General features: G+C 25.5%; 1 protein-coding gene and 1 long non-coding RNA gene across 3 annotated transcripts in view; one reads left to right on the forward strand and one right to left on the reverse strand.

Annotated features, from left to right (window-relative positions):
* Nucleotides 1-277: 277 nt before the first annotated feature.
* Nucleotides 278-16,159, reverse strand: LOC136078282 (uncharacterized). The gene is made up of 3 exons (XR_010637691.1): nucleotides 16,008-16,159; nucleotides 15,466-15,565; nucleotides 278-464 (listed from the first exon to the last, which is right to left on the reverse strand). It is a non-coding gene; the product is annotated as an uncharacterized LOC136078282 (long non-coding RNA).
* Nucleotides 9,235-17,298, forward strand: part of LOC105847406 (uncharacterized) — a 29,854-nt gene continuing 21,790 nt past the window's right edge. Inside the window, exons 1-2 of one of the 2 annotated variants that reach the window (XM_065793741.1) lie at nucleotides 9,235-11,102; nucleotides 11,257-11,488. In XM_065793741.1, the coding sequence (XP_065649813.1) occupies nucleotides 9,632-11,102; nucleotides 11,257-11,488 (1,703 nt within the window). In that variant the 5' untranslated portion in view covers nucleotides 9,235-9,631. The remainder of the gene's footprint in view (nucleotides 11,103-11,256; nucleotides 11,489-17,298) is intronic. The other variant, XM_065793742.1, reaches the window with a different exon arrangement.

Here is a 17,298-nt window from a genome sequence, read left to right on the forward strand (position 1 = left end):
GAAAAAAAAAAATAAAAAAAAAAAAAAAAGCAAAATGTATAGTCAGGTAGTTTTTTTAAAACTATGACTCAATTATATATATATATATATATATATATATATATATATATATATATATATATATATATATATATATATATATATATATATATATATATATATATATATATAATATATATATATATATATATATATATATATATATATATATATATATATACATATATATATATAAACTTATTTAAAAAATAATTTTAAATTATATTTTAACTTTTGTTTAAATTTTTCAAATTTACATTTTCAACCAACTTCAGCTTCTTCTGATTTTAGAGATTTTCAAGTTCAACCGGCTTCATATGTTTTAGCTGTTTTAATTGAATGCAGACAGTTTTTTGTTCTAATTTTCTATGTTTTTTATACTTTGAGAATATATGCAGTGGCTCTATGATAAGGTATAAACCATTCTAGTAAAAAACAAGAAAAAGCATTAATTTATTAAAACGTTTGAAACTCCCAAATGTGTTTCTGGTTTTTGTCGCATCGAATTTCTCTGTTATACTATAATGCTATAAATATTATAAATGTTATAAATATTATAAATGTTATAAATATCATAAATGCTACAAATATTATAAATGCTATAAACATTATAAATGAAATTCGTCAAGATAGTATAATAGTCTATACGTTAAAATTCATACAAACATGAAATATTTTGGACATTCAAAATAACAAAAAAGTTGTGTCGATTAACAAAAACAAAATGCAACTAAAACTTTGAGAAATGAGCATGTTGTATTTTCATTCGCTTATTATTCTTAATGATCTAAAATGTTTAATATTAATATGGCCATTTTATCTCTTATTATCGTTATATATTATATAACGACACTTGTTATAACAACCCTTATTAAGACGACACTTATTATAACGACGTTTATTATAATAACACAAAAAATATTTTATGAGAGCTTTATTGCCAACGTTGACTAGGTTTGGCAAGCTTAGCACTTTATTTATTATAAAATATCTTTGGCTAGGTTGGCACTTGATAGCATAAAGTTAAATTCTTTTTTAATTAATGTAAAATGCAAAACTCATTGAACAATTTGAAATTAAGAAAGCAAAAGTAAGAAATTGTTTCTTTTTTTTTAAGAAAAATACTTAGTATAGTGGAATTTATTATTAGACGCTCGAGAAACTAATCTATTACATTTTTAAGTTAAAACGATATACATAAATTATATATTTTTACATTTAAATATACATTTTTATATACTTTTGTATAAATTATATATTTGCATAAACATATTAAAATAGAGTTTATCTTAAGACAATGTTTAATAAGTTTACATATTGAGCCTTTAAATAGAGAGAAAAACTGAAAGTAATGCACATTTTTGAGCAAAGGAAGACATTTTTACGGTACCGATTAAATTATCAATTAAAAGTTTTTTTACATTAAATTATCCACAAAACTTTTAATTTATTTAACAATCGTGAATTTGTTTTTGTGGCTTGATATATTTTACTTATGTATTTTAAGACAGTTAAACTTGTCTTTTAAGTTAGTTCAATTTTGTTGTTGACAATCTCTACCCAAGACTATTTATTAGTACATCTTTTTAGCTGGTATTGGTCAGAGAAGCTTGTAAACCTTAGTTTTTCTAGTTTTCTTGAAGGTCATTGTCTTATTTTTGTTGTTATTTGTAATTGATCTTCTTGGATTTGCAGCCTAATTTTTGATCAGAAAAAAATGATTAAGGCAGATGGAAATTTATCAAGCGGTAAACGTCAAAGTAATTTTATGTTGTGTTTGTAAATCTAAAACTAAAAAATTTAAACGTCCTTTGAGTTTGACTAATAAAAATGAAGAGAAAAGTTATTTGATATTTTTTCACCAGAAGCATTACAAAATTTTCTTGTACGTTGACAACAATGATTTTCAGTAACACGTACAATTATGAGCAAATCATGTTGCATAGAATTATTCAGCAACATCTGAACAAGAGGTTGTCCATAAATTATCACGCTCTCGGAAGGTGGGGGGGGGGGGAGAGAGTGGTTTTGTGACGATTCGTACGGGACTTGTTACGATGTTGTGACGAGGGGTTGAGGGTGGTTCAAAATTAGAAAAAAAATTGCGAGATGTAATTAATGGACGACTCTTAGGGCGTATTTTAAACACTTAAAAAACTGTACGTTCAAAAACATCTATTTTTGGACCCTAATACTTGCTTACTATTATTTAAAGACGCGTTTATTTTTTTGAATCACAACACATTTAATTAAAAAATAATAGAATATAATAATTTTAAATTTCCATATTTTGTCTAAACATCTAACTTATGTTCCATTAGCTCTCCATCATGAATCCGATCATAGCTCTACGCTCGTTAATCTCCATTCATTTAAAAATTATTATCATAAAAAAAACTTCATGAATACTTTGTTTTTTAAAATTTTAGGCCATCACTTTATGGATGACTCTAGAGTCCATGAAACGCCATTGGGTAACTTATTTGATTAAATGGACAAAAGCATATTTTTTTTACAATTCCGTTTCTTAACTTCAGTTTTCCGGTTATAGAACTTTGAACTTCGACTCCAGACATTTTCATTTTTGATAACTATTTTTATATGAATCAAAAACCAAACTCTCAAACTAAGATTGTGAAAGAATTGGAACGTATTGAATCATTTAATGCAATATAAGTTAATAAACTTCCGATATAAGATACCAAAATTTAGTTTTTATAATAAACTCATTCATTTTGTTTTTAACAAAGTTGTAGTTGAAGTTTGTCACGTAATAACTAATTAACGGGCGACTAGTTGCCATGACGATGTAAATCTAAAATCTTTATGACAACAATAAAATAAAAAGATTAAATCCAAAAAGACAAAAAATTTAAGCAAATTATTAAAACAAACATTTAATGATAACTTTGTAATTATAGTAGCATCATTAATTATTAAAAACATTTTGTATTTATTAATTTATAAAACAAAAGTTACAAATACCGCAACCGTTTGAACTTATAATGCTTTTTAATGTTATATTTAATATTTTTCTGTGACACTAAAATTTCAGAGCGTTTGACTGTCCAATAATAAATTTTTTACAACAAAAAAACACTTGGCAACATTACTCCTGTTAAACTTGTTAAAGTCTTAGACCAGAGAATGCAACTGGATTGACCAGTCAGGTTGGCGTTTATTACTATAAACCAGCTAAATTTTAAAATTTTAATTAAATGTTTTAGCTTGTACAGGAATAACATGATTATTCATCGGATATATATATATATATATATATATATATACGTATATATATACATATATATATATATATTTACATACATACATATATATATATATATACATATATATATATATATATATATATATATATATATATATATATATATATACATATACATATATATATATATATATACATATACATATATATATAAATATATATATATATATATATATATATATACATATATATATATATATATATGTATATATATATATATATATATATATATATATATATATATATATATATATATATATATGTATGTATGTATGTATGTATGAATGTATGTATGTATGTATATATGTATGTATGTATGTATGTATGTATGTATGTATGTATGTATGTATGTATGTATGTATGTATGTATGTATGTATGTATGTATGTATGTATGTATGTATGTATGTATGTATGTATGTATGTATGTATGTATGTATGTATGTATGTATGTATGTATGTATGTATGTATGTATGTATGTATGTATGTATGTATGTATGTATGTATGTATGTATGTATGTATGTATGTATGTAAGTAAGTATGTATGTGTGTGTATGTATGTATACAAATGTATAACATTTGATTTATAGATATGTTTTTTGTATATATAAGTATCGTATCTATATGTATATAACAGATAATTTAGAAAAGAAATCTAAAAAACACATTCTAAATATTACTTTTTTTAAATGCTAATATTTTTTTTATTTGAGGAGTTTTAATCTTTTTACTACAAAATTGTTTAGACACGGGCGTGTCTAACCGATTTTTTTAGTATAAAGATTAAAATGTTAAAGGATTTAGATAATGATATACTTAGATTTCAATCCTTTCTTTTGCTTACGGCTTTGATCAATATCCGATATATAACGTTGCAAAAATGAAGTGCGTATTTTAAAATAAGCAGTTAGTTATCAAACTTTAAAGCGGTTACTATATTAAAAATGTCATGATTGCTAATTAACTTGAACAGCATTCTGTAAAATGCTCTAAAGTTTAGGATAATATTTGATTTTGCGCAACATGGAATTTATTTGTTGATTAAAGCAAATTAAAATTGTTTTTAATGAATGAAAAAATATAAAACTATGACGCAAAGTTATGACATGACGCTGGTCGTAAATATATATGAACTTGTGACGTGAGTTATAAAATGCAAAGATTATTTTTCAAATTTATATTAGTTAAAATTTTTTTTTTAATATTATTATTGTAATATTTGATTCAATTTAGTACACTGTTAAATGCAAGTTAAAGTTAACGATGTGTTAAAATAAAAAAAATTTTGAGCAGCCATTTGCTTTTTGAAAAAGAACCGTACAATTAAACAAAATAAAATAATTCACAAATACAAGAAAAACGAAAAATTATTAGTCAGTCAGTAGGGTGTCTATAAATATTTTTATGGAGTAGAAAGTATAGCTTTAGTGTAATTTTTCATGCAAAAAATAAACATTATGTGGCAGATTTCATAAAAAAATATAATATGTGGCAGGTTTCATAAAAATAAATCTTTAGAAATTTTGAGTAAGACAGCAGCTTAATATGAACCCTTTCCTCTATACATAATGTATATATATATATATATATATATATATATATATATATATATATATATATATATATATATATATATATATATATATATATATATATATATATACATGTATATATATACATGTATATATATACATGTATATATATATATACATACATGTATATATATATATACATACATGTATATATATATATATATATATATATATGTATATATATATATACATACATGTACATGTATATATATATATATGTATACAGAGGCGTAGAAAGAATTTTTTGGTGTTCGAGATAGGTAACTTCCAGACATGGAGCAAACTCCAAACATTTATATGTTTATACTTATGTCAAATAATAAGAGTTTGCAAAATATTGCGATGATTGGAGGCTGGGAACAAAAAAGCCCCAAAATTTTCGCCCCCCTGCCCCAAACGTTAGAGCAACAAGTTGATGAAGTATTTTTTGTACTATTCTTAGCTAGACTTATATTCATCGATAAATTTCAGATTTCATTTTAAAATATTTTAGCGTTCAAAAATTATGACCATATAAAGTTTAAACCCCCCTCAATTTGAGGGGGTTGCAAATTTTATATGGTAATAATTTTTAAACGCTATTAGATAATACTATGAAACTTAAAATTTATTGATGAATATAAGTCTAGTTAAGAATAGTACAAAAAATACTTCATCAACTTGTTGCTCTCACGTTCGGAGCTGGGGGGCGAAAATTTTGGGGCTTTTTTGTTCCCAGCCTCCAATCACCAATCATCGCAATTTTTTGCAAACCCTCATTATTTGACATAAGTATAAACATATAAATGTTTGGAGTTTGCTCCATGTCTGAAAGTTACCTATCTCGAACACCAAAAAATTCTTTCTACGCCTCTGTATGTATATATATATATACATACATGTATATATGCATACATGTATATATACATGTATGTATATATATACACATGTATATGTATCTATATATATATATATATATATATATATATATATATATATATATATATATATATATATATATATATATATATATATATATATATATATATATATATAGATAGATAGATAGATAGATAGATAGATAGATAGATAGATAGATACATACATACATACATACATACATACATACATACATACATACATACATACATACATACATACATACATACATACATACATACATTACTTTAACATTTATTAATATCATGACGAGTTTATGGTTAATATTTTAATTTATGATTAATAATTTTAATTTACTTTTTCTTATTATTGTAGCATTGATTGTGGCTTTTAATTGCGTCAAATAAGACGGTAACAAGTTTTGGTACAGTAACCTTAATTTTATATAGCCATTAGGTTCAGTTTAAAATAAAAAAAAACGTTTACGTAAAAAATGTTTGTAGACGTAGAAGTATGCATAGTAAGTATGGATAGTAAAATAACATCACTTTGAAAAATTAATAGGATTATATTGATATGCCTTAAGACTTTTGAAAAGAGTATTAAGACTGTTTAAACATTTTAAAACTTTTAATAACAAGCGCCCTAGGAACTTAAGTTAAATGATAAACTTTAGCAAGAATAATAAGTTTTTAATTTTTGTATAATTAATTTCAGTATAAGATATAAATACTTTTTGTAAATAAAAATAAAATCTCAATCTCAATCTCAATTTTCTGAAATATATTTTTAAAAAAATTTAACACCAATCAGAGTTGATACCATATTAGTGACATAAATTAATTCTTTCAGTGTATTAAAATATTTTTTTTTTTGTCATTAAAACTTGAAGTTGATAAAATAACGATGTTTTCCAATTTTGAAGGATTTTGAAAACTTTGTTTAATGTTGACAACTGATGCAATGCAGATAATTTTTAATAAATTGAGACACTAAAACAAAGACATGTAGATTTACAAATATTTATTTCTTTATTGTAGAAGACAGATTAGTGAAACCTTTATTGATCTCAACAGGTTGTTTGCATTGTGATACAAAAGGTCTCTCTTTTATAACTCTTGGTTCTTTCATAAAAAATGAAAATACATTTGGGAAAATATACTCACTTTGGTTAGACCTTTCTACAAATTTTACTTTTACCATATTAATGTTGCTACTGTTTTTCACGTTCGTTTATTTCATTTTATTGAAATTATCAGGTAATGCTTGTATTCTTATTTAATAAATTTCTTTAGCACTCAACCAAGCCAAGGTTAGTCAGAATCCCAAATAGTTTTTAATTTATGATTTATATTATTTGAAAAATATTATGAACTTTATTTTAAATCAGGACATCTCTTAAATTTGTTTTATAACTCCATGAACTATTTGGTTCTCAAGGCTTTTTAGCTATATTGAAATAAATTAAGTTCTGCTTCAAAAAAGCTGGTGTTATCGTAACCTTTGTTTTATTTTAAAAAACAGAATATTTAGTTTTATATAATTGTAAATAAAATACAAAAAACTCGAAGCTCCTAAAAACAATGCAAATATAGATTAGTAAAAAAAAAAAAAAAAACAGTTATCTTAAACTTGCATTTTCTTTCCTGATAAATCTTCTTAATAATTTCATTTAGGAAGAATCTAGTCAAAGTTGGAGCCGGGCCGTGGCTATGCATCTCTAGCCACGGCACTGATTAGAAGCTAAAAGTTAGTAATTTTACTAATCTTTATAACGTCATTGCATGAAGTAATTAAACAAACTGTTTTTAATTACTTCATTTACCACAAGAACGCAAATAGTTCATTGGCAATTAGCCAACATAGTTATATATTTGTGAAAAGCACAAAAGTAAACAACTGACTATAAGCAGTTATTTATCGTACTTTTTTTAAGAAAAAATAAAATGAAAGTATAATTTTACTCAAAAGATTATAAACTTTATCATATTAACTTCATGCAGCAGAAAGTAAGTTAAAGCATGTTATAATATCAATTAAGCTCTTCGTTAATCATTTACTTAATTTTCTAGTTTAACATATTAAAAGCTATACAAACTAAAAATTGTAAAACAAAATTTTAGCAAAAGTCATAATATTATATTTATTAAACATAATAAATCAATAAAATATACATGATTTAAACTTAATTTTGACAAAGCTATATCTTATGTTTAGAGGAAAAATAATCTCTATTGCTTCCTTAACGCTATCCTGTCGTATAACTCCGTCGCTATAAGGTTTAAAAAAATAATGCGAGTAATGCAGATAGTTAATCGTAACTCTATATTAACAATAGTTTATATCTTCTTAAAGTGATAAAAGAGTACTTGTATCACCGCACTTTTAGCTCATTATCAATTATACTTATAGCTACATTATTATTGTTACCCTAATTATATGTTATGCGTGCATAATGATCTTAACAGTTTACAAACACTAAAATAATCGTCATGTTAATAACAAATAACCGTAAACATATCTTATTAACAAGTAATGCATATCAAGTATCAGCAGGTTGCTGACTTCTTATCAACAAATAATGCATGTCAAGTACCACCAGGCTGCTGACTTCTTAACTTTATTTCTATTATTCTTTTGGAAAAAGTTCCAGATTATACTGGGCTGTGGTGAAGACTAGAGGCTTGATGTCAGCGACAGGCTAAGTGTTGATTAAAGGTTTGGTTTGACCTTAATAATATCCAAAAAAACATTAAATAACTTCAAAAGATTGTTCAAAAACAATGAAAACTTGATTTTAAACTGGAGTTTAAACTTTAATAACTTGCCAGAAAGTCAGTTTATTGCAACCTATGCCTTCTCCTGAATTTTAAAAAAATGTTTATTTTAAACAAGTTTTAAAAATTAAAATAGCCTACGAATTTTTGATTTAGTCGTAATTATGCTGAAAAGTTTCGTTTGTAATAATAATTTAACAATTGAAGACACTGCTGCAAGAACAGCGAAAACTTTATTTTGTTGAGGACTCAGAAATAACGGATAAATTTTTGAGATTTTCAAATTTCCACAACCAATTAGCACATGTGTGGAGTAACTCAGTATAAAATGAATATTCTTTGTGAACTTTTTTTTATCACCAATTATACTTTTACCAAAGACAATATAAAAAAATTATGATTATCAGCAAAAAAAAAAAAAAAAAAAAGATTATCAGCAAAGCATTTATTTCTTATTTTTAAGCTATGAAAGAACTTAAACTATGATTTTGTAAATGTAATTAGGAACCTAATACCTTTAAATATATTTATTAGATAAGAATTTTTGAAAGTTGTTTTTCAATAATTTAAAGAATCTTTATATATTTTTTTCACTGGGCCGCATTTAGTAACAAATAGTATTAACTTTTATTTGAAAAAATCGTTTTCATATAATTATGCACCAAAAATAATAAACTAAGAACTTGTTACCGTATTTTCCGCCATGTTTTTAAGTTTTTTGTACATCAACACTAGTGAAGTACTGTTCAACTGCAATTGAGTTTAAATAATAAATAATAATAATAAGTATTATTCTAAAAAAACCTTAAAGTAAAACGATGCAGTTATCTTGGAAAGCAATTTCAGCCGTAAATATTACTAATTTAAGTAGTTTCTTTTTTTGCATTTTGTTTACAAATTTGTATCAATATTTATGTAATTTACACATTATTTATTTATTTTTTAAGTTAGAAAAAATTGAAATGTATATATGTTTATAAACTAAATATAAAAAAAGAGAAAACACAATCAAATAAACAGAAAAAATAGTCATATGTAGTTGAGGAACAAAAAGAGTTATGGAATTTTTCCATAATATATATCTAATCGCAGCACTATTTCTATGCGTCCGGTGTTGTCCTAAAAACTGCTTGTGTATAACTACAATTTTGCCATCATCATATTGTAACGGAGGGAAGCTTAAGGCTGTTGCTAAGAACATTGCCGGAGATACAGAAATATTATCGCTTCAATTAAATGAAATTAAAACAATAACCGATCTTGATTTTAAACATTTACCTCGCTTAAAAAGACTTAATTTACAGTTCAATCACATTGAACATATATCTGATGACGCTTTTGCGCACCAAAGACACCTCCGGTCTCTAAATTTGGGACATAATAGTATAAAAGTATTATCTCCAAAAGTTTTTCGAAATCTTATATCGTTAGAGGAACTTTATTTAAACAATAATTTATTACAAATTTTAACTAATGAACATTTTTCAAATCTTTCGAGTTTGAAAAGATTATACTTACAGTGGAACAATTTACAGACTACAGACCACAACACATTTTTACATAGTTCGAGTTTAGAACTAATAAATTTGTCTCACAACAAACTTAAAGAAATCAATAATCATATGTTTAAAAATATGATAAAATTAAAGTCACTTTTTTTAGACAACAATGCAATAAGAAATATCGAGCCAGAGGCTTTTTATGATCTTTTAGAGTTGCTGGAAGTTTCGCTGGAAAATAATTCACTAACAACACTTAATGTAAATCATTTTATTACCAAAAAAAAACTAAGTAAAGTAAGCTTCTTTAATAACCCTTTTCAATGTAATTGCAAAATTTATTGGATGTACGAAGCTGTAAGCAATGGCTGGTCTAATATTATAAGTCCAGAAAAACTAACTTGCAACCACTCTTGGGAAAACAAAACTAAAAATATAATTGAACTTAAAAGTGAACAATTTACCTGCCATGGTTCTTGGGGTGTCTGGGAAAATTGGTCTAGCTGTAATAAACCTTGTAGTAATCAAATGAGGTACAGAACGCGATTATGCTATACAAATGAGAGATCCGATTACACAGGACTGTGCGAAGGAGATGCTACAGAATTAGAAAGATGCGCTTCATCTTGTACATATGGAGTTTTAACAAATTGGGAAGAATGGAATGAATGCTCAAAAAATGTTTATCAAATCCGAAAAAGATTTTGCTTTGACCCTTTGACTAACTTTGAAACAACAGGATGCACAGAGCCTCTTGTTGAAAAACGACTATGCATTAAAACTTTGTCTTTTGAAGAAACCTCGTGGAACAATTGGAGTTCTTGGTCAACTTGTAATAAAGAATGCGGATTAGGAATAAAAACAAGAGAACGCGTATGTGTAAGATCTGTTTTAAGGACTAAAAAACGCATGTGCAACGAAAATGAAGTGCAGGTAGAAGAAAATATATGTTTTAATGCTTTGTGCCCTACGATGACACAGTGGACAGAATGGTACTCTATTTCTAATTGTTCTGCTACATGTGGAAAAGGTAACAGTTTAGATCAATGTGTGTGAACATATATGTGTCTACGCAAATTTTATATACTTGAGTTAAAACTGCGTGTATATACGGTTTAGCATTGGATATTTATTGTATTGTTCAAAAAAAAAAAAGAGAAATAGAACCTTTTTTTAATTTTTAGGAATTCTTAAAAAAACTCGCAATTGTCAAAATTATTTGAATATAACCGTTAATGCACAAAACTTTTGTCTTGGTGAAAACTACAAATTTGTCGAATGCTACAGTAGTCATGAACTATGCACATTGAAAGGCAGTTGGTCGCAATGGTCTTTATGGAGTACATGTGATATTTTTTCTTGCAAACAGTACAGATCAAGAAAGTGCTATTCCCATTTTGATGGGAATGATGTGCAGTAAGTTGCGTTTATAATTATATTTACTTAAAAACAAATAATATAAAATAATAATAATAAAAAAATATATAATAATAAACTACGTTTTGGACATATACATATATCTCTTAGTACAGCTATATTTACTTTTACAACTTTTACAATATTTCAATGTAGGATTATATATAACTTGGTTTTTAAGGAAGTTTATTCTAGTTTTTTTTTTTTAAAGGTTTTAGAGAGTTTTTTTTGTGGAGGATTTTTTGTTAAATTATATGTGAAAGCGTTTTTAAATTATTTTGCAAGATTTTTGTTTGATGTTATATTTTAGAATGCTGTTTTTAAGTGATTTGTTCTTAGCGAGATTAGTTTGTTTTTTCGAAAGCCTGACACAAATTTATTTAGGTAAATGTCTAAGAGCTGATGGTTATATATAAGAAGTATTTAAAGTTGAAAATTAAAAGTTGTCATGTTTTTTAAAAGGTTTATGAGTGCTTTCGCTTAAGCTATATCAACTAAGTCAACTGATTCTAAGTCTTTTATGATCAATTATGATATTTCTAAATCTGTATACGCGGCATAACTTTTTATTATCTAAAACCCACCTTTGTGATTCTGCATTTTTTATGGTAACCAAAGGTCAAGTGTTTTTAGTATGTTAAGCCAAATCATAAATGTTATGACCATGGGTTACTACAGCAGTTACATACTATATTTAGTTACATAGTTGTTACATACTATTACTTAGCAGTAACATACTATAATTACAGTAATTATGATAACTACATATAATTATAGTAGGCCATGTTATGATTTAATGATTGATTTAATTTTTTCATTGATGTGCTATAGTTGTAAAGAAGCATATTTCTGCTATGTTTTATAATTCTTGCATGCTTATTTATTATTGTTGTACATTTTTTCTATATCTATCTTATACCCAGGACCACTAGAAGCGTTCTCTAGCCTCTAAAAATTAATAATAAAAATTAACTGAATCTTTTAAAAGTTAAAGTTAGGAAAAAATATACAAAAAATGTTAAACAGTTTTATAATAGAGCTTTGCAAGCCTTCCAATTAGCAACAAAAAAAAAAATTATAACTTCTTCAAAATTAATTCTCATAGCCATTTTGGCTTCAATACAAGGTCCTGAATCATTTAAACAATTTTGTGTCATTGTTGGTCTTAATATGCTTTTTATTCTTTTCAACACACTAAACAATCTTTCTGCTTGGGCAGCTGTCACTGGACAGCTTTATGCAATTATATAATCATAAATTAATTTTAAATGTAGTTTTTCATCTATAAGATTATCACCAATATCATTTTCATACATTTTTTGTAACTTTTTAGACTTATTTTGTATTTCTTGATCATTTAAGTCACAGAAACACCGTATTGAATAAAGAGTCTACTTTATTTGCTGAATTAGATTGAATCTCCTTGTCCTATTTCCAATGATGTTATCCATGAAAACATTGAAAATATTATTTCTAAATTTTTCTGCCAGCGTCATTTTTAGCTCGTGTTTTTTCTTTTAATTATAATTTTTTTTTCCTGAAAAACCTGTGTTTATCTGTAAAGATGTGCATAACAATCTACATTCATTTAAAATAGTGTCCCAACTATTTTTTATTGCATTTAATTCAACAAGAAGTCTTAAAAAATTAGTTATTTCTACATAAATTGTTGCATTGCGAGTTTCTAAAACAGTACTTCTGCAATTTATAGCTGCAAGAACTTTGTGCCATACTTTTACCAGTACTAGGCATTCAAAAGATTCCATATGTTTTTTTATTTCGTTAAGATCTTATCAAGTTTCCGACTTTAAGTTTAAATCCAAAGCAGAGGCTATTGCATTTTTAATTTCATTAATTTTTTCAGCAAATGGTTTAACACTTTCAATTCTTGCAAACCAGCGTATATTTGACATAGTGTGCCAAAAACGTCCAGTATTATTTTTTAATATTTCCCATCTTTATGGGCTGCTACTAAATATATTGAATAATTTTTGTATAGTGCCGAAAAGTCTTACAACTTTAATACAAGATTCTGCTGGATGAACACCGCGTAAATCTAAACTATGACATGCACAAGAAGAAAATATCGCCAATCGAATAATTTGCAAAATGAAAGCTCGTGCACTTTTATATAACCACTCATGTTGGATCCGTTATCATATCTTTGTACGCGACAGTCACTTATAAGCATATTATACTTTTGTAGCGTTTCAAGAATTATATTAGCAAAACATTCTCCAGTCTTCTTATTGCAGTTAACAAATGCAATCTTTCCATAATTACGAATTTGTTGAAATTAATAGTAACGTACCGTAAAGTGAATGTAGTTTGTTCTATATGCGCAGAATCGGGAGTTGAGTCTACAATAAGGGAACAATATTTCAGTTTCTCTTTTTTTTAAAGTACAAGTTCTCAATCAGCACAGCATGATAAAAATTCTTTTTCAAACTGACTAACCGTGTTTATCTACTGGGAATATTGTTGGGTGGTGTTCTGGACCTCTTAGAATGGCATTTTCTTCGTCTTTTGGTGCTAAATTTAATTTTAACACTCCATTATCGATGTTTGCACAGTCGGTAAGGAAAGGAATTGTCGAAATATCAGATTCCACTTCGAGCACAGAAATTCCAACAAACTCCGTTTCATTACTTGCACTTAAAGAGTCCTCGACAATGTTTCCATTATCGTAATGATATTATCAGAACAATGACATTGTTCTGTGTTTTATAAGAAATTGTAAACCCCAAATTTTCTAGTGTCTCATACCTCTAGAATTTTCTTCATCTCTTTTTTGTCACTTATTTCGTTTATAATATCCAGATTTATGGAGAGAACTCATATTTTGTATTACAGAAATTCAAATTTAACTCTTTTATTATTTATACAGAATTAATGAATAAGTAATACAAATTAAAGTTTACGAATTATAACACTTTTTTAATAATAATAACATTTGAATAATAATATTTTGTTAATAATAATTGTATATTTATTAAAGATTTTAATTTAACATGTATTTGTAATTTTCAAATTATAAACTAAAATTAAAGTTAAAAAATTACGCTTACAAAAGACAACATCAATTTGTGTTTTGTTGATTTAAAAACACAGCATTAATGAGAAATCAAGTCATTCAACCTTTACAACTATGATCTTTGAGATTTTCAGCCCCCTCAAATTGAGGGGGCTGTAAATCTCAAAGATCAAAAAATGCTGGATTTTTTTTTTTTTTGAGAATTACAGCCCCCTCAAATTGAGGGGGATTTGAACTTTGTATGGTCATAATTTTTGAACGCTGAAAGATAATACTATGAAACTTAAAAATTGTCGATGAATATAAGTCTAGTTGTGAATAATACAAAAAATATTTCATCAACTTGTTGCTCTCACGTTTGGGGCAGGTGTAGCAAAAATTTTTGGGCTTTTTTGTTCCCAGCCTCCAATCATCGCAATTTTTTGCAAACCCTCATTAGTTGACATAAGTATAAACATGTAAATGTTTGAAGTTAGCTCCATGTCTGGAAGTTAGCTACCTCAAAGATCAAAAAATGCTGGATCCGCCACTGTATGTATATATATATATATATATATATATATATATATATATATATATATATATATATATATATATATATATATATATATATATATATATATATATATATATATATATGTATATATATATATATATATATATATATATATATATATATATATATATATATATATATATATATATATATATATATATTATTTCATAAAAGAGTTGTTGAAACGTTATCAAAAAAAAAGTACAAAACAACAGAAACAATAGTGTCGCAAACAAATTACATCTTTCTCTATAACTAATTTCATCATTTCGTTATTAATACTAATAACAATAAAATAATGATAACAATGACAAAGGTAATGCAGCACATAGTATAATAATGATTATGTTATATGCAACCACAGTTTCAAATATTTAAATTACATACCATTAAATTGTTTAATCTTTTCGTTATTGTGCGAGGTAACAACATTCGCAAGTTTTTTTTTTAATAGTCACGACGATAACTTTTGTGCAAACTGAAATCTCTAAAAATTTTAAATCTTTAAAAGATTTTAATGAAGTTTAAAATCTCTAAAAAATTTTAATCAAAAAAATATTAAATTTTAAACTTCTTAGAAATTTAGATAAAGAGTCTTTCCATCTTGCTCGCCAGTGAATCCGAAAGCATTACCTATGCACTACCTAAACGCATTATAATGTTATATGGCTGAAAAAATATTAAATTTTTTTTAACTTAGTTGGTAGATTTAAAGTACAAAAAAACTGTTTTTACCTTTATTTTAATGCACTGTTAATTTTTTCCAAACGCAAACTGAGAAAACGCAAACGCGAAAAAACGCGTTTTAATTTTAAAGTAAAAAAAAAAAAAAAGTTCAATAATCTATTTTTTATATACTTATATATATCTGATATCTGATGTCACTCGTGTGTTAGATAAGTTTATAAAAATAGATTGTTGAATGAAACCTTTTAAAATTCCGAAATGTTGCAAATATCTTAAACCTCGTTGATTTTTACGAGTATTTTTAAAATTTTAAAAATCTTTGAGATTAGCCCATGCCTCTTTTACCAGCAGCTATCCAGACTAAGTTATTTTTATTTATAAACTCAAGATTTCTAATTTGTCCAAATAAAAGCACGATATAAAAGTTATAAAAACAGTATATTGAGTGTTTGTTGTCCTAGAATTATGTTAAGTAGCTTAAAATCAGTTTATATGATATTTTAGATAAACCAACTTTTTTTTTCCATATTTGTTTACAATTCAAAGCTTTTTTCTCTGCTTGGAACAATTCCGATTAGTATGACTTTATTTAGAGATATCAATTTACTTTAATATTTTTTTGTTTTGTTAAGCGAAATCTATAATAAACGGTTAAAATAATAAATAACAGTTGACATAGCGCCAAACCAGTCTATACAACGAATATGTTGAAATAAGATAATTGGACACAAAGTTTAAAAGTTTTCAACAAAAGCAGCTATACCAAACGAAAAAAGTAATCGGTGCCCTGTGCACTTAAAAATTTTAAATATAGTATACAGAGTCGTCCCGAGGGGAAGAAGTAGGGGAAAGCGTATGGAGGTGTCTAAACCCGCTAGAAAAATTTCATAATATATATAATTTAATATATATATACACATATATATATATATATATATATATATATATATATATATATATATATATATATATATATATATATATATATATATATATATATATATATATATATATATTGCCAAATGATCTGATAAACATAATTGAAATAAATATTTGTATAAAATTAATAACACTTTTAAAATGTTTATTAGGCATGTTTCTAACTACATAGTTCATCATCAGTAAAATTTACAAAAATGAATAAAAAGCCATGGGTTTCAAAATTATTTACTCTATTATAAAAACTATTACAAGGGTTATAAAGACCATTAAAATACGATATCAAATACGTCTCAGAACTCAATATAAAAATACAAAAGGTTTCAAATAGTTAAAAAAAAAATTATTACATCAACGTCAAAAAAAAAAACTAACAAAAAAAACCCCAATAAGTAAAACCAACCAATTGTAATCGAAAAACTTTTTTAAATAGTTCAAGAATTCTATGTTTAACTTGTTTATTTAAACTGGGCCTTTGCCACTTTATATAGAAGCTTTCCTTAATTTCTAATTCATACTAACTTTGAGCAAAATCCAAAATAAGAAAGCAATTAGAGAAAGCTTTCTTTTAACACTCAAGTATTTTTAATACTA

This window comes from Hydra vulgaris, chromosome 03, assembly GCF_038396675.1.
Source record: "Hydra vulgaris chromosome 03, alternate assembly HydraT2T_AEP".
Taxonomy (NCBI): Eukaryota; Metazoa; Cnidaria; class Hydrozoa; order Anthoathecata; family Hydridae; genus Hydra; species Hydra vulgaris.